The sequence below is a fragment of the Lycorma delicatula genome, chromosome 3, assembly GCF_047948215.1.
Source record: "Lycorma delicatula isolate Av1 chromosome 3, ASM4794821v1, whole genome shotgun sequence".
Classification (NCBI taxonomy): domain Eukaryota; kingdom Metazoa; phylum Arthropoda; class Insecta; order Hemiptera; family Fulgoridae; genus Lycorma; species Lycorma delicatula.
Genome location: NC_134457.1, coordinates 6,284,049 through 6,308,580, shown reverse-complemented (window position 1 = coordinate 6,308,580; position 24,532 = coordinate 6,284,049). Strand labels below are relative to the sequence as shown.

Below are 24,532 nucleotides of genomic sequence, written 5' to 3'. Positions count from 1 at the left end.
GATATATGCTCTAAAAATGAAATTTGATTATAAAATTTTTCTTTCAACCGTGCAATGTGATATAGAAAATGAAATGCGCATGCTGTCAGTGTGAAAAATGTTCAAGCACTAATGAAGTGTTCAGATTACTGCAAGAGAGCTGAGATGATTTTGATTCTGAAATTATCTTCAAACAGTAAGGTATCTGTTGACCATTGTGAAATAGCTACTCAAATTTTTTCATTTCAAGAGTACTTAGAAAAACTTACTGAAAATTTAAATCTTCTAAAAAGTCATCATTTTGTTGCAAAGAAACAAACTAATTTCCTCAACATTAAAAAGGAAAACTTGTTGGAGGGTGAATGTATTGTAATGGGAGACTTCTCTGAGAATTTTCCTTTTGTGATACAGGATGAAGTCCAATCATATCACTGTCAAAAACTTATGCTACCGTACAGCCATTTCTCATATATTTTAAAAAAGAAGGAAAATTACAAAGCCAAAGCTACTGTGTGATTAGTGAGTACTTGATGCACAACACTACATTGTTGTTATGCTTCCAAAACCAAGTTATACATAAGGTAAAAACACTGTTACCACAAGTTAAATAATTTTTTTATTTTTCTGTTGGTTCCTCAGCCCAGTATAAAACAACAAAATTTCATAAATTTGTGCTACCATCAAGAAGATTTGAAATTGCAGATGATTGGCATTTTTTTGCCTCATACCATTGAAAAGGATCATGTGATGGTATTGGTAGAACTGTAAAAAGGTGTGTGACTAAAGCAAGCCTTTTTAAAGGACAGTCAATAATCAAAATGTTACACCTTCTGAAATGTACAATTATTGCAAAGACAATATTAAAGCTATAACATTTATTTTCTGCTCCAATAGAAATGTTCAAGAGACTGAAGAATACCTGAATTCTTGTTATCAGGTAATTACAACAGTCCCAGAAACAAGAGCATTTCACAGTTACGTTCCAACAAATCAGAAATGTATTCTGAAAATCTGGGCGACCTCTGAAAGAGAAACATTTACGTTAGTATCGGTACACAAGGACATGAGTGTTTCTGATTGCTTTATAGCTTTACCAAAGCCAGAATGTAAAAATTATGTCTGCTGCATATACAATGGCAAGTGGTGGTTAGACGAAGTCATTGAAGTCAAAGTAGATGAAAATGAAGAGGAGTAACGTTTTCCATCCACAAGGTCCTCTGGTACTTCATTCAAGAAATCATTGAGAAATAACCAAACACTGGAAAACAATTTTCCAGTTGAACACTGGATTCAACTGGAAAATATTTTAAAGATTCTCATACCTTCAGAGCTTTTTCTATGAACTACTGGAAGAGGAGACAAGATTAAACCAAAGATTAATGAGGACTCAAAAAAAAATGACAAGAACACTAAGTTACATTAATTAAGTTTGCTATGAAAAAGTGCAAGATTTATTCAGAAATTCCATTAGCAGGAGTAAAATAAGGTAAAAGTGAATTAATTATGTTTATCATTCTGTAACTGATTATTTATCATTTTGTAATTGACTATTTATTGATTATCAATTTATTCATTTTAATAAGTTCAGTTATAATTTTTATAATTTGAAAAAAATACATAACATCAGTATTTTTGGGTATGTTGTTTACAGTCAGAAGGAATGGTATTTTTAGCGGTTATGTTGCCTTCATTTTCTTGTCAAACCCTTTGAGTAACAAAATAAATTTTATATGGTTTTAAAGTATATAAAAAGTACTTACTGCTGCAAACATCTCAGATTTTTGCCACTGACCCTCATGTGGTTTTTAGATCCAAAAATGAGACATTTTCAAAATCTTACACTTTGGCAGCCATTTTTTTTTTAATGAAGGACACTTGGTAACAGTCCATTTTTTTTAATAAGTATTACTAATACCTAAGAGTTAAAAGGTAAACAGTCCTGTTACCCTAAGGCCTTCATTATTTATTTTGGGCCCAAAATTTGAAAAAAACAAAAACAATTTGTAAACTTAACTTCAGTAAACATTACAAGATCTGGTTATGTAATAAAATGAATTTTGAGTACACTAAGATGAAGTTCCATCTTTACTCTTTCAAAAAATCTCTTTTTAACCCTCTGTACGATGTAAAATAAGAATGCTACAGCTCAATGAAAAAAATGACAAAAATGGCTGTTTTTACCTGTTTGTGAGTTATAAAATAGTCTATTACTGAAGAAAAACAATTTTTTTTAAATATATTTTTTGGCCAATACTAGTTTATCATATACCAAATATCAAAATCAAAAATAGTGATGCACTGATCATTTGTTGAATTAAAATGGAATACCCTAACAGTACACTTTACTTGAAGCTGTAGAAGTTTATGGTTCTGTGGTGTTCAGTGTATTCTGGTCCAAGGATGTGATGAATTGGTCTTAAAATTCCAAAGCTGTAGAGAAAGACAAGCTCAGTTAACAAAGTGATTGAAAAATTTGAAAAAATTATTTTTTTGCCTCACTTTATAAATATGACCAACCTCTTGGAGAGTAGACCACTGAACTTTCTGTTCCAAGAGATGATCCAGACAGAATATTACTTTACTTGTCTCAACAGGATGAAACACATACATTCTTTTGTCACTGGATTGCATGTCATGACATGCTACTCTTCTGCCTCAAGTGACCCAGACTGGAAGGTTTTCATTGATTGATTCTAAATTAGCAATTGCCACATAGGGGGAACAATTGGAATATTCTGCTGTATCTAAAATAAAATTATTTTGTAACTTGATCCCATTATGAAATGTTTACCACATGTACAACACACTAGGAAGCAAAAAATATACTTTTGTCAAATATTTAAAAAAAATACACTTGGATATATTCAAGATCAAATAATGTTTTTGGTGACCTTCAACTATTAGAAAGCCTTGTCATATGAGAGTCCATTCCAAGAGCTTTAAAATTACAACAAAATGAGCTTTCTATCTCTTATAAGAGCTGAAAAATTTATTCTTTTGTAATTACCCAAACTTTGCTTTTTGCAATTTTTTTATGGGGTTCTATGCAAAAAATTTAGTGACTAAAAAATCTGAAAAAAAAATTTTTCATCACTTCGTGGGTAGAACTAAACCTGTAGTTTTATTTGAATTACTGGACGTGAATCTGAGAAGTGCATTTGTTTTCATTGATTTGATGTGGAATGATCCAGTTATAAAAAAAAATTGATATGATTAAAGGAAGAAGAGGAAGTTGAGAAGGATGAAATGGGAGAAACAATACTGAAATCTGAATTTAAGAGAGCATTAAAAGATTTAAATGGCAGAAAGGCTCCTGGAATAGACGGAATACCTGTAGAATTACTGCGCAGTGCAGGTGAGGAAGCGATTGATAGATTATACAAACTGGTGTGTAATATTTATGAAAAAAGGGAATTTCCGTCAGACTTCAAAAAAAGTGTTATCGTTATGATACCAAAGAAAGCAGGGGCAGATAAATGTGAAGAATATAGAACAATTAGTTTAACTAGTCATGCATCAAAAATCTTAACTAGAATTTTATACCGAAGAATTGAGAGGAGATTGGAAGAAGTGTTAGGAGAAGACCAATTTGGTTTCAGGAAAAGTATAGGGACAAGGGAAGCAATTTTAGGCCTCAGATTAATAGTAGAAGGAAGATTAAAGAAAAACAAACCAACATACTTGGCGTTTATAGACCTAGAAAAGGCTTTCGATAATGTAGACTGGAATAAAATGTCCAGCATTTAAAAAAAATTAGGGTTCAAATACAGAGATAGAAGAATAATTGCTAAAATGTACAGGAACCAAACCGCAACAATAACAATTGAAGAACATAAGAAAAAAGCCCTAATAAGAAAGGGAGTCTGACAAGGATGTTCCCTATCTCTGTTACTTTTTAATCTTTACATGGAACTAGCAGTTAATGATGTTAAAGAACAATTTAGATTCGGAGTAACAGTACCAGGTGAAAAGATAAAGATGCTACGATTTGCTGATGATATAGTAATTCTAGCCGAGAATAAAAAGGATTTAGAAGAAACAATGAACGGCACGGATGAAGTCCTACGCAAAAACTACCTCATGAAAATAAACAAGAGCAAAACGAAAGTAATGAAATATAGAAATAATGTAGATTAACCAAAGGATATAAAAATTTGCAGAGATTATGGAAGTAGAAGAATTTTGTTATTTGGGAAGTTGAATTACTAAAGATGGACGAAGCAGGAACGATATAAAATGCCAAATAGCACAAGCTAAACGAGCCTTCAGTAAGAAATATAATTTGTTTACATCAAAAATTAATTTAAATGTCAGGAAAAAATTTTTGAAAGTGTATGTTTGGAGTGTCGCTTTATATGGAAGTGAAACTTGGACAATCGGAGTATCTGAGAAGAAAAGATTAGAAGCTTTTGAAATGTGGTGCTATAGGAGAATGTTAAAAATCAGATGGGTGGATAAAGTGACAAATGAAGAGGTATTGCGGCAAATAGATGAAGAAAGAAGCATTTGGAAAAATATAGTTAAAAGAAGAAACAGACTTATAGGCCACATACTAAGGCATCCTGGAATAGTCGCTTTAATATTGGAAGGACAGGTAGAAGGGAAAAATTGTGTTGGCAGGCCACGTTTGGAGTATGTAAAACAAATTGTTGGGGATGTAGGATGTAGAGGGTATACTGAAATGAAACGACTAGCACTAGATAGGGAATCTTGGAGAGCTGCATCAAACCAGTCAAATGACTGAAGACAAAAAAAAAAATGATTAAAGTCTGCATTAATTATTAAAAATACAAACTCATGAAATAATATTAAAGCACAAACACATGAAGATAATAGATAAAAAAAGTAACTTCAGAATTTAAAACTTAGAAAATACTAATGAAAATTTAATTGAATACATATTTATGTGGACATTGAACAGGGATGTCGAAAATTATGAGTTTTTAATTATATTATTTAAAAATTCATTGATAGTAATAGTGTTTCTAATAAATATTTGGTTGTGTTTTAAATAAATTGTAGATATTACTATATTTTAAGAATAAATAACTTCTTTTTAGCAAAGATTGAACATTGATAAGTATAAACACAAGGTTAACATTTTAAATTTCCTAAATGTAAGTCTGAAGCGATTCATATTTATGGGTACCAAACAATGATCTGACAGCCCATTTTTGTATTTTGAAATTTTGTTAGAAAATGAAAGATTAATGTCCTCAGTTTCTAGGGTGCTCTCTTCTGTTATAAGTATTTCAGAACCTTCAGCTTATAAAAGATTCAGTTTACTACGTACTACTTGCTGAAACATCTTTTTTCATATTAACTTATTAATAGACTTACTTTAATTAACTAATACTTATACTTTAATTTTAACTAATAAGATTTTTTCATTAAAAAGAAAGTTTATAAATGAATTGCTAACCTAAATTGCTAAATGCTAAAATTAATAACGTGTAACCTTGTTACACGTTCATTTTGTGTGAACTCTCTACTCTAGTCCACTTCACTAATTGTGTTTCTAACTTTTTATTAATTTACTAGAAAAAAGGTGGGCCTGCTGTGAAAATGTTACACGGTTTGTTTCATTAGACAGATTTTGTTAAATGTGTTTACCGACTGTAACTAAATAATGTTCATTAATTATACTAAAAACAACTTTTACTACAAAATGCTTCTAAATCCTCAACATTTTTAGCTGTTTCTTAAGTTGTGATTTCTTAACACAGATCTAACCCCCAATGTTTTCCCTTTTTATCTCCAAAACACAAATATAATTTTAGATAAATTGTTTATATAAAGAAGTATAAAAATCGTTTGAACGAATGAATCGTTCCAAGAAGTATAAATCATTCTGAATTGTTCACGCAGCTGCCTGGTGCACCACATGGTCCACCTTGCACCAATAGCAGCTAAAATAAAAGCGTGACCACATACACCAAACAAACAAACCCATTCACCATCCTTTTTTATGGTTGAGGTTTCTGGAAATCTTTCTTTAAAATTAAAACGTTACTAATTTTATATTCTGGATAAAGGTGAAACTATAACCCTCAAAATATTGATTTTATTGCATCTGAAATTTCTCAGAAAGTAGAATTCTGGAAAGTGAAGGGTATGAATTGAGGGTAGAATATGAACAGTTTAACTGTTACTATAACAGTTATATTATTATATCAGTTTAATAAACTGCAGGTCACTGAATTCAATCCATGTGAGATGCGGTTTTACTCCTGGTTTCTGCTAATAGCATTTATTACTGGTTAATGAGTAAGCAGTTATAGATATTACTTAAGAATATTGATAAAAACCGTTACTGGTTGTTTTACCAAATAGTATGAAAACCCATCATATCTTAAGTATTATAAAGGTTTTTAAAATTAATTATTTTTCTTCTTCTCACTGTATTCCTGAAGTAGGGTTTTATTGTAATAAATTTAAGTTGTACATTTTATTATCCATACATAATTATATATCAGTAAGGAGGGGTTAAGTGTTTTCTTGAACTTAAGTGTAATTTATTTGGGCCTAAAATTACTTTTTAATCTATTTCAAGTGCTTATTGATTGGAAAAAGTTATTGATTTGAACACTCATTACCTAAGCCACTAATGGAATTTGAAAATGTTAAATTTATTTATTTGTCTGTGGTAAGTTTTTCCAATTGTAGACAGTTGTTCAAGAATGTAATTTGTCTGATGATTCACTATAACAATGGTTCCCAAAGTGTGGCCTGGGGAGCTGTTACTTTCTCATAGCAGTGCCACAAAATATTACACAATTTTTAATTTTGTATCCATTTTAAATTCAATGTCATAGGATGCGACATCTAGCAAAGCTGGTACAAACCTCTTAATGACTGTTTGAGGAAGCCTCTGTAAATGGGTACTAGATGTTCCAGCATAGTTTCTCGAAGTTTCTGGTGCTTTGTCTTCGTATATAAATAAATGTCTGTTTTGCTTAGTTTTAGTATTGAATTAGTTATTGTAGATTGTATCGACTGAATATTGTTGTGACCAAGTCAAGTGAAGTTTTTGAAGTATTTTTTGTAGAATACATTTTTAAAAATGGATTGTTTTTTTTACTTAACAATGATAATCATTGTTAGAGTGAAAATGAAGACGGCACATCGTCAACCAAAGGCATGAAGACGCATAAAAATTGATAATACAACGACAATTTTGAGTTTGGTTTTGTGTCGACAGAAGTCGGTTGGCAAAGAGGGGCTAAAATGTGTTCTGTCTATGAAAATTTTGGCACCAGATTGCATGCTACCAAGTAAGTTGAAATGTCATTTAGAAACCACTGATCCAAGCGTGGTTAGTAAACTTTATGACTATTTTAGCAAGAAATAAAAGATTTAGGTCATCAGAAGGGAGATTTTTATAAGCAGGCATCAGTACCAAGCGATACTTTACAGCATCTCTTACAAAGTAGTACATAGAATCACCAAGTGTAAGAAGTGTCATTCAATTTCAGAATAACTCATTCTATTCTAGATATAGTGAACATTATGATTTGTGATTTTGCTGGGAAGCACTTTCCCTAGAAAGTGCCTTTGTTCATTAACACAATCAGCTACAGAATACATTCATAGCAGAGGACCTCTTGATGACGGTTAATTAAAAAATTAAAAGGGAAGGAATTTAGCTTGCAGCAAGATGAAATCACAGATAATAATTATGTTGCTTACTTTATTTTATTTGTACGGTTTATAGGTGGCAATAACATTGTAGAAAACCTCTTCTATAAGAGTATCACTACTATCGCAAAGCTTCAGGACTTGTTCAAGATCCTTACCCAAAAACAGTTTGGAGTGGGCCAAATATGTTGCTGTCTGTACTGATAGTGCTTATTCTATGCCTGGCTGTTATGGAGGATTGCATGTGCTTATTCAAAGCAAAGACCTCTGTAGCACTGTGGTTCCACTACATTTTTCATTTAGAGTGAAAGCACTTGTGTCAAAATATCTGCGTCCAACATGTAGCTTAGAATATATGTAGGTCTTAGAATATGTAATGAATGTAGTAGTAAACTTTATATAAAAACTTTACCTTTGAAGGCGAGTTTTTCAAAAAACTATGTGAAGGTATGGTATCGGAACATATATCTTTGTTGTATAATAGCACTTAGTGATGGATTGGTAATGCATTGTCATCTTGTAAATTTAAAGTATGACAAAAAATTTGTATTTTTCTTAAAGAGCAGTATACTGAATGAGTTGAATGCTCTGAATTTCTCCCTGCAGAGAAGCGACATGCACCTCTTGAGCATGCATCGATTGAGGAAATTTTAGGTTTAATAAAAAAAAGACCTAAAACAATGGAAAATAAAAATAAATGAAGACTGAGGCAAGGAATATTTCCTTGTTGCAACAATTTTTGACTTCCAATGGAGTTGATTTCTCTTGAGGTATGAAATCCTTGACATAACAACCCTAAAATGTTTATCACAGCTTTTCACCTACTTTGAGAAATATTTTCAAAATGATAATATCAATTAATTTGCACGGATTCAAGATCCATTTAATGCCACTATCCATCTGAATTTTCTGCTGCAGAAGAAGAAAATCTGATTCAGTTGTCCTCACTTCTTGTAACCGCGCATTGAAAGCAAAATTTAGTAGGATGGAATTAATTGAACTTTGAATGTCAATAAAAAAATTGAATAACCATATCTAAATGGTAATGCTCAGAGAATTTTAATTACATTTGCAACTTCTTATTTATGTGAAGCTGGGTTTTCAGCAGTTTTCCGGTAATATCTAAGTACTGTGTGAAAATCAATGTGGAGAATAAATGTCCAGTGAAGGCTGTGTCCAATTTTTTAATTCCATTATTTGAGAAATGTGTGGCGATCAACATTGTATTTATCAAAATTGTATTTATTTTTGCAAAAGATTATTGGTTACTTGGCAAAATGTAATTGTTAGAATTTAACATAGGGTACCTTGGGAAAATCTGGATGTAGCAAACATGTTGAAATTCAAAAATGTTTGGGAACCACTCATTGTAATATATTGGTAGTGTGTTTATTTGTAGTGCTTATAAAAAGCAATAAAGGCATACTTTTACACTTTATTTTTTATAAATTGTGCTTATGGTTGCCATTTTTTTGTATTTTCATATGGCCTGAGCTGTTACTAGTGTGACTATATTATTACTAGTATGATATCGATATTTATGCATTGCAAATTTAATGGCCACTTTCACATGTCAGGTGCTTGTAGTTAAAGACAGACCTTCTATACATCTGAGTGACTATCTACCTTTTTTTTTCAATGATAATTTATTTTACGTATTTTCTGTATTGTTTTTTATAACTGATGTTCATAAACCACTTGAAGCACAAGTTGTGCCGGAGTTTGTGTGTCAGAGAGTAGTGATATTTATCGTAAATCACATCCTGTGGTGAAGAAAGTGAAGGTGTCACGTCTACACTTGTATATCTGACTGTTTTTTGAATTTCAGTGCAACATTATATTTGGCTTCTGATGAAGATGGCTGTGGGAAATCACTTTATCCATCATTCTTTCCAGTAAGTCAGATATGGGCTGCTGTTTTTCTTAAAGATGGCTGTGCCATTAAAAAAAAATTATATAAATTTCCTTCCATTGAACTGGCTGTTTTCTGCCTCAGCCAGTAGTAACTCATCCCAAATGATTGGTTCCTTTGTCAGTGCTTATAAATAAAATATTTTATATTTCTGTTATACAGGAGTTTGCATTTGTAATTTCTAAGAATTTCTGTAAATTTAGCATTCAGCTCTATATATTATAATTTGCCTGCGTGAGAATATATTCTAAATGAATTGGTTATAAAGTTTTTGACTGAACGTTACAATTATGATGTAAGTCCACATAAAGTGAATTTGTCTAATTGCCACACACTGGGAATTATACAATATTAATATTTATCTAAAAAAAAATTAAAAATTTATCTGATTTATAATAGTTACTTTACATATTATTTTATGTAGTTTATATTCCACATTATTTTGCAGATATTCAGATTGTATAAAATTACAAAATAATAATATTAATATAATAAAATATAATAATAATATTGTATAATACAAAAAAAAATATATATATAATTTACCACCAAATATTATTTGGGCAGAATAATGGAGTGAATCTTTTTGTTCATTATTTATTAATAATAATATAATACATATATAATTAATATACTCATTTAGATTATGGTGATGTATCATTAGCTTGTTTTTTTTTGTTACATCATCCATTTGTTTTAAATAGCCACTTTACTGAAATAATATTTGAAGGATTATTAAATACGTTTAGTGATACTGGTAGAAAATATAAGAAGTTAATTTAAAATAATTAAATACACCAACCTAGTTGCTGTCGACTGTTATTTTAAAATATTAGAGTTTATTATTTACTTAACATATTTTTTTTGTGAAGGTAATTTTAATTATAATTCTTTGTACGTGTTATGGTGGTTATTTGTTAAATAATATTGTTAATTGCTTACTGCTGTGTCTGAACTATTTATTTTAAGTTCATTTTCTTATATGTTAAGTTATTTCAACATTAGCTCTTCTTTCTTAACATACATTCAAGGTAGTTAGACTTTATTTAAAAATGTAGTTTGGCAAAATTTCAGCTTCTTTTAAATAGTTACTAGCCAAAAATGCGTTCATGATAAATGGACCAAGAATGATCTGTCGTTTATGATCAAAGCATTATAAATATAGTAAATAAACATAAAATACATTTACTACAACAGCTAACTGAAATGTATAAAATAATAAAAAACAAAAAAAAAATATTAGGCCATTGACAGAGATTATGATGTTATAATTATACATATATATTTATTATTTTTTTCCTCGTTTTTTTATTTTTATTTATTTCAGTTAGCTGTGTAGTAAATATATTTTATGTTTATTTAGCGGTCGGTGTTTATTGTTTTTGATTCTATTCCAGCTCAGTAAATATTATTTTTGTGTAGGATATGATAACAAAATTTTGATAAAAGTGTGAATGAATTGTTGAGTATTAACAATTTATTTTGAATCTTAAAGTTTTTGTTGGTAATTTTTGGTTTAAATTTTATGTGCCTATTTTTATCACTTATTCTTATGTAAAATGATATTGATATTGTAATATAAGTTTCTGTAGCCAGTAAACTTTCTACCGACGTAATTCTTCTCATATGTAGATAAAGTGCATTTTATCTTTGGTGTCTTTAGATCACATTCAAACAGATCTGTGTTGTGTGGATTTTTTTTATTAACTGTTTGTTCTAGATTAGGTTAAAGTGCATAAATCACAAAAAATTAACTTGGCTGCCTTAAATTTAAAGAAATTTATTTACTTAGTAAATTATCAATTTCAGTACATGTTATACTTCAGGAGCTACAAAAACTAATATTTAACAAGTTTTGTGAAAGCAAGGTTTTGGATAAAATTTTGTATTAAAAAAAATGCATGGATGCTGTTTTTAATTTTTTCTTAGCCGCTCTTATTAAATTCCTTTTTGCATATATACCATTATAGACATAAGTGAGAGCAAAATATTCATGGAGTTTTATTCTCTACAGCTTTGTCGGGAACTTTTTTGTATCAGAATTTTCTAGTTTTGAATGAAGCATTATGAAAATAGTAATTGAAATAATCATAGTATTCTATTTCTGAATGAAATATTATAGTAATAGTAATTGGAACATTGTGATGGATCACTGATATTAGTAAAATTGCAGCAGCCATTTATTTTTGTCTTTATATTTACTTGCCTCTTTCTGAACAGTAGCTTTGCTTTACAGTAAAGTATATTAATCTTTACTAATTCCCACTATAAAATAAGTTTCTAAAAGAGAAGATGAGTAAAATTATATTTGTAAAAGATATTCTGTTAAGTTTTTTAAAATTAATTGTTAGTTACTGAATTGTAAAAGAAATAGCCATTTGATAATTGAACCAGAACAATTCTCATGTAAAAAACTTAACATATTTAATTACTTATTTTTGCCAATATATTGTTACATAAAGAGAATTTACTAGCTAAAAATTAATTACATATTCAGGAAAACCAAAAAAAGCATTGCATTATATATATATCTGCCTTTACCTTCATTTAGAATGCTAGTATTGTTTAATTATTCAGATTACACTAGTATATGTTATTTTGTGTTATTTTTTCAAGAGTGTTTTATGTATTTTTTAAAAGTTTTTTGATAGTATTTGGAGCAAATTCAATGACAAGTTGAGGAGTTCATGCTTTAAAGCTGTCAGCAGTTCTATCTCAAGTGATAAAGGAATAATTTGTGTAGCAGTTACTTTTTTCTTCTTTCTTATTTATTATATGTTTTTTATGAAGGTTATAATAATATTCTACTAATGTTATAACTTTTTACCTTCTGTCAAATGTTTATTTCATGTCTTCGTAAAATTATTTTAAAATTTGTTCCAGATTAACTAAAATTAAGAAGTATAATTGTTTAAATGCATCTTTATAATGTTCATCTCTTCATTAAATCATTCATTAATTTGTTCTTTTCTATTCTTATTAATTTTTTCTGATTTCTTAATGTTTTCTCCTTTTGAGATCATTAATATTGGCCCTTTTGGGCCTTAATATTATTAATATTAATTAGTATATTTTTAATACATTTTTTTGTCTGTAATCTATTATATTATATGAGAAGTTATCTCTAAAGTGAAAACTGTTTCATTGTAAAAAAATTTATTCTGAAAACTTTTTAAATATTTTTTATTTCTCTTAAAGTACATTCCTTTTACTACTTCTCTATATAATCACCACATGAATTAAGACATTTATTATAGCGATACACCAGCCTCAATATATCCTCATCGTATTCTTCTGCCGCCAGTCCATTTAGCCAGTGAATAACAGCATTTTTAAGTTCATCGTCACCTGCGAATTGCTTACACTCAAAAATTCTTTCAATTTATCAAACAAATTGTAATCAAAGGGAGATAAGCCTGGGCTATATGGTGGGTGATCTTATATTTCCCCTCCAAATGTTGTCAGTAAATCACATGTTAGACTCGCAACATGTGGATGTGCATTATCATGCAACAGGATGACGCCATTGGTCAGCTGCCCGTGTCGCCAATTTTGAATGGTGCACTGTAACTTACGTAGAGTTTTGCAGTAGGCTTCTGCATTTATAGTCGTTACATGTGGCATGAAATCAATCAGCAGTATGCCAAACCGATGCCAAAAGACTGTGGCTAACACTTTGCTTCCAAATGGGTGTTGGCTTTATCTCTGTTGGTCTGGTTGGTGATTGAGGATGAAGCCATTCACTTGACTGCCGTTTTCTCTCTGGCTTGTAATACAAAATCGCCAGTAACGATTGAATTAAGGAACTCATCACCTTTTTCTGTGTAGCGCATAAAAAATTCCAAAGCAGATCTCATTCGGTTTTTTTTGGTGACGCTCTGTTAAGATGTGCAAAAAACCTTTCTGAAGCGTAAATGGTCATGAACAATGCGATCAATAACAGCTCTTGAAAGATCAGGAAAAAGAAGGGCCAGGCCAGAGATTGTTGAGCTGCAATCTTTTCTGATTTCATCATTGATGTGTTTCAAGAAGTCCTCGGTGGTTATCAATGGCCTCCCTGAATGTTCTTCATCATGCATATTAATTCTGTTATTTCTAAACCTGTCACACCATTTTCAGACATTTCTTTCATTCATTACATTATCACAGCAGCCAACAATGAATGGTTTTGGTGGTTTAAAAAAATGTATGACCCCTTGTATTTCACAGTCTCAGGCAACATCGATTTTCCTATTCATTTTATAATGTAATAACTTGCACGTAATCAAATATACTACCAACATGACAACTTACAGTCAACAATGCTCTGTGTACATTACTAGCATGGCCATGAACGACACAGGTTAGCCACCTTTGTTAAGAAGAGAAATTTCTCAGCAGTCTTTACTTTAGAGATATCCCATGTATTTTATAATACTTTTATTATTATATTAATTAATATTCTTTTACACTGGTTAGAGAGATTGTTGTTTTTCAGTAGTAAAAAAAGGATCATATCAGGTTAGATTTTCAGCTAGGGGACTTGGCATTTTTTATTTATCATTTCGTATATTTCATTTTATTTGTTAAAATGTGTGTGTAAATGAGGTCATAAAATGAACACCACATGTTGTAATTTGGGAGAAGATGAATTATGTAAAATAAGTCAGATGTAAACTGTTCTTTCTAATTGTTTATAGTAGCGGTTATTAAAATATTTATACGAAAGGAATTGATTTTTATATTCTATATATATATATATTTTTATTGAAATCAGAATTGCACAGTATTTTTTATTCTTTATTTAACTGTATTATAACTGTTATTGATTGTTGCCTAATAGAACCCACTACTTTTTTCTTGAGAAAATGTTTTTTTGTAATGAAGGGTCTCTTTTTAGTATGAATTTCTGTATGATGTGCAAAATGTCAAATCTGATAACCACCCAGTTTTACAATTAAAACCATGGTATCTTTATAAGCTGGTTTATGTTCCTGTGCAAATATATGCCTGTGTAGTGTATCCTTATGCTGTGTTTTAATAACATGAATATTTTTTTAACAAAATCTTTTGTTCTGGTATGATTTTTTTTCTTGTAATTAGTGAATTAAAAATAAATTTAATAAAATGGTTTATTACAGTTTATCCTCTAAAAGAATAAGAATGCTTTAGCAAATCTTGTTATGGATTTGCGTTTTATTAACCAGGTTTAATAGCTAGATTTTTTTTTTTAATATGAGGGACGGTTGAAATGGAATGGGTCATTCCTTGTCAAGTAGACCAGGGCTCCCCAGTCTACCATCTCCAAACTTCATCAAACTTTGCGTGGACATTCGCTGTGATATTAAATGCCATTTTACCAAATTGTAGTTCTAAATCTGCTATTTCTGATTTTCTGTGATCTCTTGAAAAAAGGGTAAACTAGTAGTTCGCGCATACATGCAAAAAATTTTAACTTTGACTTATAATTTTGAAGGTAATAAAGGTATAGGTTTGAGTTTTAATACTTTTGGTTAAAATTTCAAATATAATATAGTAATTTTTAATATAATATAGTTTGGCTGAATTCAAATATATTATTCACAAGTTTCTTTTATCACCTGGTTTTGAGATGTAGCAGCTGAAATTCAGCTAAAACGTTGTTGCAACATTTTGTAAGTCAAAGTTAGAGTTTATATAATTCCTTATCTTTAATTGAAACAAGACTTCGTAACCTGAAAAAGGACATAATTGTGTGTAACATCCTAAAAGTTTTAAAGCAACTGGAGGCTTATGTCAGGACATATTCATCATCAAAATTGGTCAAAAATGTTTTTAACTCTATTTTTTACTCACCTTTAAAGCTTATATATTACAGGTATCCCTTCTTAGATTTTTTTAGTTCTATAATAGTTAGAAAGAGCAACTTTTAAACTACAAAATTCATGCAGTTTGTTTTTTGACTCTTAGTTTATAAGTGGCAGAAAAAAACAGTTGAAAGATAATGCATCATTCACTCAGGAAGCAAGTTTTCCTTAATGTTTATGGATTAAATGAATACTCTCTAGTAGAAAGTAATATCTTTTATTAAGTAATATCATCTGTTTTGGTGCCTGCTTGTTCAAAGTTGTTAACTGTATTAGCTGTACCTTGCTTCCTGTTGAATGGAGAGAAGACAGTTTCAACTAATATATCTGTAACAAAAAGCATTTTTTTAAATATTTATTACATATGCACAAAAAAGATTAAAATCATAAACAAAATGAAATGTAGTCGTAATAACAGTGCAATAAAGTAATATTATATTGTAATATTATAGAACACAGTAGCTTCAAAATAAAATAAAAATATCTAAAATTGTCAGAAACCTTTAGCACAATACTTTTTATTCCACCTCGGCTTAAAATTGTTTCTCAGTCATGGACTGGGTGTATTCTGGATACATATATTGTCATCCTGATGATGTCGTTGATGGTGGTTCAAGAGTACCAAAAATGTGCTGTTCTGGAATCCAGCAAGTGTCCTTTCTTGGAGGCCAATGATAACAGTGATAAGAGCAAGCTGCACCATGAGGGTGCATAAAACTAATGAGGACATCATGTTATTCAAAAGATATATCACGTATAATATCAATCCACCAAGTATTGTCATACATGCAATCCACATATTGGCCTGGTTGTAAGATGGTAAGTAATATGCCTTGAATAGGTTTATCTGTTACGTAAACATCAGCTTCAAATACTGAAGTATCATTTGAGACTGTTGAGTTGGATTTTAACTTTGCTAACTGGCTTAAACTGGTGATTCTCATTTGTTCCAGCAATTGTGTGATAACTAGTAAACCGGCTTTCCTGTTCAGGTCAGATTCTCTCAACTTCTTTTCTTGGAATAAAAAAAGAATTTGATTCCTGGTATATTTTCTTAACAAAATTCAAATAAGTCTCTTGGTGTCAATATCTGGTTTTCCTTCGGTTGTAGAAGTCTGGCATGTTGCTGCTAATCGTTTGTAGTTCCGCCAATTCCATCACAAAGTGATTTTCTTTGGCTAGTACCAAAGAAGTTTCATTCAGCTGTTCCTGAAGCTCTTTTATATTGTAATAAACTATGAGTGGATGCAGTTTAGCTTGGCTGTTTTCCCAATGGAATCCCTGTACAGCATCTTGCACAACAAACTAATAGTTCTCAGCAAAATTCATCAAGATAATGGTATGATTAAATTTTTCTTCAGTTGTTTTAAATATGAATTTTGATGTTTTGAAACAAAATAGATGGTGGCTAGACAGACAAAAAACCTTTAAGGAAAGCTCTTTAATAAAATTTTTCATAGTCACCTGTTGCATCTCCAATGTGTCTCTGTATGAATCCACTGCTTATATTCTATTAGTTCCCCCAAGTCATAATCTTTAAGCCCATCTTATAAATAGGACTCCAATCCAGTTTTTCCAGGACCCTGTTCATAATGTTGTAGCAAGCAATCCTTAGATTCTAAACTGCAGACAGTTTCTCAATCAATACCTTGTAGTCATACTTGATGGATATTGCAATTATTATGAGCTTAACATTTTGATGAATTTTACAAACACCAACTGAATGTGTACCAGCAGCACCTTCTGCAATACATCACTTTGGCCTAAGTTCATAAAATTTTGAGAAGCCAATTTCACAGCCATAATGTGTGCAGTAAGTCATGAACATCTCTTTTAAATTGCAAAGAAGTAGATGTTTCTGCATGTGAAATTTTTCACCATTGATCGTAACTGAAACAAAATCTTTCTTTCTTGGATAATTCAGGAAAATTCATCATCTTCAAAAAATTTGAAGACCCGTGGGTTTTTCCCTCCTTTTTTTTCTGGTATCATCAAAATACCAACTTCAGATTTGAGCTTCCTGGCCTGCTTCACCATTCGCATTGAAACCTGGAATTCATCAGCTCTGTTCTCAATACTCCAGCTACTGGGTGCCAATATCAAAATCAGAACTTGTGGGTGAGCTTAGATCAAAAATTTGGCTTTGAGCTCTCAGTCAGGATGTCCAGATCTTAACATCCTTGACACTGCTTATTCTTTAATGTTTGCATTACATCAGTAACACTTAAACCAGCAGCTGCTGCTTCTGTAGTAGCAGTAGCATCTTGTGCTCTTTTTACCTTTTGCTTCAGGTAGCCTTTTGAATTCGTTTGCTGACATTTTTAAGCTTCAAAGGAGAGATTCCAAATGGTGACAATGAAGCATCCATTCTTCCAGAAGCCTCTAGCATTTCCACATCACTAGATTCTGATTGATCATCCTTTGGTTGAATCTCTCTTTGAGCCAATTCTTGCTTACGTTGCCATAACTTTTGACCTGGCTTGAATTTATAATTTGTTAAAGCTTTTAATTAGTCAGCAGAATCAATATCAATAGGCCACAATTCTTTTCTGACTTTGTGCAATTCTCTTCCGAATAAATTATAGAAGTCCTTCTGTAGGAATGCAAACTTCGTCAGCAAAACAGTTTATGATAGCAACATATGTCAGCATCTTCATTAAAGCTAATTCCAGATCGCCGCTGTAAAAGTTTTTTGTCCATTGCTGATGTTTCTTTCACAGGAAACAGAAAAGATTTTCTATAATTAAACGTTAAAGATTTGTGGCATTCAGAGCCATCAGGCTTGCCGTAATGGCAGGGGCCAAGAACTTCACTCATTTTAAAACAATTCAAAACACACTTGGAGATAACAGTAAATGTCAACTGATTATAGAAGTTATTCATAAACAACTACGCTAGTTCACAAAAAGTTGATGCTTGTATACACTTTCTTCAAAAATTTCTAGAATGTTTTGGAGATGGAATTTTCCAGAATATTCCAGAACTAATATACTTTTCTGTAGAATGGAGTTTCAGAACATTCTAGAAATTTCTAGAACATTTTAGAAAATCAATTTTTAGTGCAAAGATTTCTGGAACACTGCAAATTTTTTTCAAGATATTGCAAATTGTAGAACATTTTTAAAAAAATTAATATTTTGAAGCGTTTAATGTTTTACCACCTACCAAGCTGTTTTAATTAACTATAATGGCCATAGATTAAAAATCTGTCACATGCAAAAGATTTTTGAAAAGCTTTCTTATCTTCTATAATATATGGGCCAAAAAACAAAATGCATGGATTATGTTGTTTAAAAGCTGCCCTTTCCATCTATTATAAAACTAATAAAATTGAGAAGGTATACCTGAAATCCTTTGAAGAGGGGCCAAAAATCATGATAAAACATTTTTGATCAAATTTCATGATGGATTTCTCCTGGCAAGATTCCAATTGCTTTGAAACTGCAGGATTCTACACATAATTATTCCTTTTTCTAAATTACATATCTCATTAAAAGAAAAAGAAATTAGATAAGCTCAAACTTTGACTTCCAAAATGTTATGACAAATTTTTGGCTGAATTTCAGCTGTTATAAATCAAAACCAGGTTCCAAAAGAAACTTGGGACTAACATATTTGGATATAGCATTAAAAGTTAACCAACAGTACCAGCATTTGAATCTGTATCTATATTATTGGCGTCAAAATTGTTAGTCAAAGATAACAATTTTTACATGTATCCACAAACTATAAGTACCTCTTTTTCAAGAGGCCACAAAAAATCATCCATAGCAGATAAAGAGTTGTAATTTGGTAAAATGGCATTTCAGACCATGGGGAACCTCCACCAAAAATTTGATGATATTTGGAGATGGTCAACTGGGGATGGTTTTCAAAACTGGACCACTTGACATGGAATGACCCTAATGCACATTCGCTCATAACTCACAAACTTCTCTCAACAGTGAACCAATCTTCTCTTCTGTCTTTGAAGAATGTTTGCAATCTTTCGTTGATCCTTGAGCTTATCGCTTACTTCAGTTAATCTTTCATGGTGAAATGAATACCCTTAATATCCCTCTTTAATTGCAGAAAGAAGGGAGAATAGAAAGGTGAGAAATCTGAGAGTATGGAGGGTGAGTGGAATAGGTTCAAATTTCAACTTTCTTTGACATTGCATAGCATCTACCATGAACAGATTTTATGGTAGCCTAATTGAGCAATATGTTCTGCTTGTATTTTTGGTATACCTAACTGGGTGATGATGCAACGATCATTTGGTATCTATTTATACATTACGTTTTGGTGCTTCTTATTAGTTACATAAACCAGTAAACTACTGTAAGGTTCATCCTTAATATTATACTGTATTGGCTTCTAATGCACAAAATTTTATTGCCCACTTACCTACTTTTAGTACTTCGACCAGTAGTTTCATCATCATAAATGACCTTTAGATGATGAATGTCATTAGTGTTTACTTTTTCTGCTGTTAAATATTCAATCACTGCACATTGTTGTTTTAGATGCATTGATATAGCAGGAATATTTGACTTCATAACAGTGGTGATTGGCAAAAAATGAGAGAGTGTGGGTAAATAAGTTTTGAAATGTTAGTAAGGGAATAAAACTACAAGATGGCAGCAAATTTTTGTTCTGTTACATTCCAGCATGAATTATATTTCAGCCACAACTTGTAAAATGCATTATATAAATAATTCATATACATTCTGGAGCAATATTAATAAAAAGTTAATAATAAAGTAATGAAAAAAGAACAAAATAATTTTACTATTTTTAATATTGTTAAAACCAATTTAAATTTATTACTCGACTTACAGTAAAAAAGGAAAATATCAGGCAATAAAAACTAACAAAAAATAAATCATTTATCATAATTTTTAAGTTTGATGATATTAGATATAGGTAAATTGTATTTATTTCTCTAAATATGATCATAATTTTCTTGCTGTATAATGTGTTGGGCATCACCCATTCATTTAATAATGAATTGATATTTTTTCATTGAACAGTAAATTTTTGAACTTCAAAAAGCATTTTAGATCTGAATATCTATGTAGACTGCTTTCAGAATTTTGGAATTTTAATTATTATTTCAAATTATTAAACATTTTACTTTATTACATAAATAAATAAGATTCTAATTAACTAAAAAACTAGAAAGTGGTCAGTTCCTCTGTAACTGAATATTGTGAATATTCAAATGATTTGTTCTTAATCTATTAACTTCAAAGACCGTTTAATTTGCCGAATGTTTGTCTCTTCATATTACTGTTATTGTGGAATAATTATTAATTAAAATTTACACTAAAACAATGTTGTTTATTATACCTGAATGAATATTTTTTGGGGTTTTATCTAGCTTTAAATTCTTTTATAATGTTATGTGTAAACTTCTTTACATTGCAATTTATGAAATGCATATATATCATATAAAACTTACAAAGAATGAGTTATGCTTAATGAATGGTGAAGTGAAATAGTAGTAGTAGTAGTAGTAGTAGTAGTAGTAATAGTAGTAGTAGTAGTAGTAGTAGTAGTAGTAGTAGTAGTAGTAGTAGTAGTAGTAGTAATAATAATATGATGCAGTTAAAATGTGAAATAGTTATAAAGAAATTAATTATATATATATATATGATTGCTTGCAATAAAAAATACTCAAGAACAAGCTACAAAAAAAAAAATGTAAACAGTTGTTGAGCATTTTTCTTTGCTTTTTTAATTACACTGTAAAGTAGTTTTTGCTATATAATTACAGTCACATCAACGCAAAATTTTATGTTCAATAAAGAAGTTTCTTTAATCGCGTTGAATATATTTAATGCTTTCTCATATATGAAATATGTAAAAGATTGTACAAAATTTCAATATTCAGCTTTGACCGATAAAACTTCCGGTAGATAGTATATCAGCAGTAATATGTCCAGAAATTTTTTCTGGCTGCTCCTCCCATTTTGGCATTGGCTTTTGATTTTTTTTTTGATTTTACTTAAATATGCATCTGTGAAAAGGTTTTAATAGTATAAATTAAAAATTGCAAAAAATTATGCTGTTTTCCTATTAGATGTATTTTATAGTGATAGTTATAAAGTTCAAATTTGCTAAAAAGAGTTGTTAAACTGCTGATTTCATTCATTTGACTTTATACATAGTTTAGCAAAATGTTAATTGTTTAGTAAATAAATTGATTATAACTTCTTTAAATAAGTTTCTATTCTTTTTTCCCGATATTAATGTGGTATTTTTTTTTTTTTATAAAGAATACAATTTTTGTTCTTGTCAGGCAGAAAATTTAATTGTGATGTGCTTTATATTCATTTATGAGAAAGTTTAAGAGGATCTGCTTATCATAATTCACTCATATTATTTATGAAATCGTATTTTAAATAAATATCATTTGATGTATCAGAAATATTTGTTTACACCTGCAAAAGCTTTTTCATGTCTTCAGTTTGTGCGATATCATACATTGAAAGGTTATAAATTATTTTTATTGTGGTGTTGTGACAGTAGTTATTGTTGAACTTCTGTGACAGTAGTATTGTTATCGTGTTTACAGCTTATTTTGCGTGTGCATGCAGGAAGTCTCGATTTAGTCCAGCGGCTCGGTTTGCTGCGGAAACTCCCTATCCACAATGGGTGTGTCAACTGTATCTGTTGGAGCGACAATGGAGACTTGCTTCTCTCGGGTTCCGACGACCAACACTTGGTTGTGTCACATGCTTATACTTACAAAGTAAGTACCTAGTATAAGCATAATTTATTTTTTGAAGTTAAGAGTTTATAAATAAATTTGAAGTTAAAGAGTTTTGGTCGGGTGTTTAATGCTAGTGTTGTGTTTGAATTATTTACTAATTTTTATTATTTGCATAGTTTTATTTTGCGAAGAGTAATAGATGGATTATTTATTTATGAACTTGTCAAATTTACAATAAAACAGTTTTCAAAAAATCTAAGGCATTCATTTTATGTTATGGCCTAATTATTTAAAATATTTTGGCCAAGATAGGTTTCATTCAAAAGGATTTTGAAAATCTGTTATTTTCCAAACTTTATAATTTTTTTCTCTAGAAATGGTTGTTTATTTTTGAGTGAGAGTAATATCTGGTGTTCTGTCTGTCTGTAGGTTTCTTTCACTACAGCTTTCTCCATCCATTTCTGTCCTGAGTCTTTCTCTTCATTCCTTTGTAGTTTCCAAGTTTCACCTCATCTTTTAATTTAATGCTTCTTCTTCCTTGCTTCCATTTATATTCTGTTAACTTTTCTATTGCAGTTGTCAAGATTTCAATTCCTCTATCTACATGTCTTAACGGGTTTCTTTTTCTTTTGTATACTTTCTGAATAATCTTTCTTTCTTTAATCCTATTCATTATTTCCTCATTCTTTACCTTATCCATCCATCATACTTTCCCCATCCTTCTCCATAAGCACATCTCAAAAGCCAGTCCTTTCCCTCTTCCTCATTGCCCATGCTTCTCTACCTTGCAAGAGGACATTCTGTATACAACATTTGGTTAAACTCTTCCCTGACTTAAGTCCAGATTTTTACTGTGTAGCAATTTCCTCTTCTTACTGAAGGCTTCCTTTTCCATCGCTATCCTTATTTCTTTTGCTCTCTTCCAATCCTCTGGTCCTCTGTCACCATAGTTTCCAAATATCTGTAATTTTTTACTTTTACTACTTTTCCTTCACTTGTCCTTACCTTCTTTGTTTACTTTGATTATTTTAATTTTTCCTATATTTATTCTCATTCCTTCCTCCAGAGCTGTTAACAATCATTGAAACACGTGTGCCATCAGCTGGAATACTATATCATCAGCAAACTTTATGCAACTTATTTTTTGTCTTCCTAAGCTTATGGCTTCTTCTCTCTCTTGTTATATATTTCTTATCATATCTTCAGTAAATGTTGAACAGTGTCTGTGAGAGACAATATTCTTGCCTAACACCTCAAACTAGACCCATCCTCTTCAGTACTTCTTACTTACTTTCATTACTGCTGTTTTGTCTTGTGTGTAATTCTTTATATTATCTCCTGTCTTTCCAGTCTACTTTTTTCTCTTGAAGGATCTCCATCATTTTCTCTCATTTGACTATCAAATACCTTTTCAAGATTTACAAAACACACACTCATTTCTCTTCTCTCTAAATATTTTTTTCTCCAACCACCTTAGTAGATGCCATGTTTCCTTTCCCTTTCTTGAAGCCAAACTTTCTCCCCTGCATTCTCTGCTATTATTCTTACAACCTCTGGTTGTGGACTCTTAACAATATTTTTGCGGCACAGGTTATTAAATTTGCTCTGTGTTGAGTACATTTTCTGATAACATTTTTCTTTGCAATAGATATCACTACCATTTTCAAGTCTTCAGGCCATTCTTCTGTACTGTATTATTATTACATTTCAACAATTTCTTTCACTCCTTTCAGCATTTATAAAATTCTATGGGAAATTCATCTACATTAGTCGATTTTTTATTTTTTTAATTTGTTCATTTTTATTTCTTCACATTTTAACATTGATGGTCGTTATTCTCTTCAGCTATCTCCCATTCTTTTTCTTTATGTAGTTCCTTAGTTTTCTCTCTTCTCAGGTCCTCCATGTTTTTCTTCCATCTTTCTTATATTTCCTTCTTCTCTTGCAGCAATTTACCATCCTTATCCTCAGTTTCTCTTGGTTAACCATTCCTTTTCCATTTATCTCATTAATGCTTTTCACTTTCCTCTACATATCGTACTGCTGTTTCTTTTCTAGATCTTCATTATAATTGCATTCTTAGTTCAATCACTTTTTCTAACTTTTTGTGTTTTCTCCTTAACTCATTGTTTACTATGTGATAGATCACTCTTTCATTTTCCCCTGTCTTATTCTTGTGCCTCCTTTCTTTCATTTTCTTTAGCATTTGTGTTGTTAGCCATGATTTCTTGGTTCTGTTTCCATCATAGCCTACTTCTTCCTGTGCTGTTTTTATTGTGGCATCTTTTTATTCTTATCCAGGTCTTCTCACTGTTCTTATTCTCCTTTTTGCTTTGTTTAATTGCCTTCAATAGTTTTTCTCCCATTATTTTCTCAGTTTCTTCAGATCTTCAACTTCCTTAAACTACAATTACATTTCTTAACTACCTTTCTTTGCTCTACTTTCTTTAAAGCTGTTCTCGTTTCCATCGCAACTAGCTT

General features: G+C 30.5%; 1 protein-coding gene across 3 annotated transcripts in view; it reads left to right on the top strand.

Annotated features, from left to right (window-relative positions):
- Nucleotides 1–24,532, top strand: part of LOC142321363 (DDB1- and CUL4-associated factor 6-like) — a 143,822-nt gene that overhangs the window by 6,476 nt on the left and 112,814 nt on the right. For 2 of the 3 annotated variants that reach the window (XM_075359388.1, XM_075359389.1), the window contains exon 2: nucleotides 21,936–22,090. In XM_075359388.1, the coding sequence (XP_075215503.1) occupies nucleotides 21,936–22,090 (155 nt within the window). Of the gene's footprint in view, nucleotides 1–21,913; nucleotides 22,091–24,532 lie in introns of all 3 variants that reach the window. The other variant, XM_075359390.1, reaches the window with a different exon arrangement.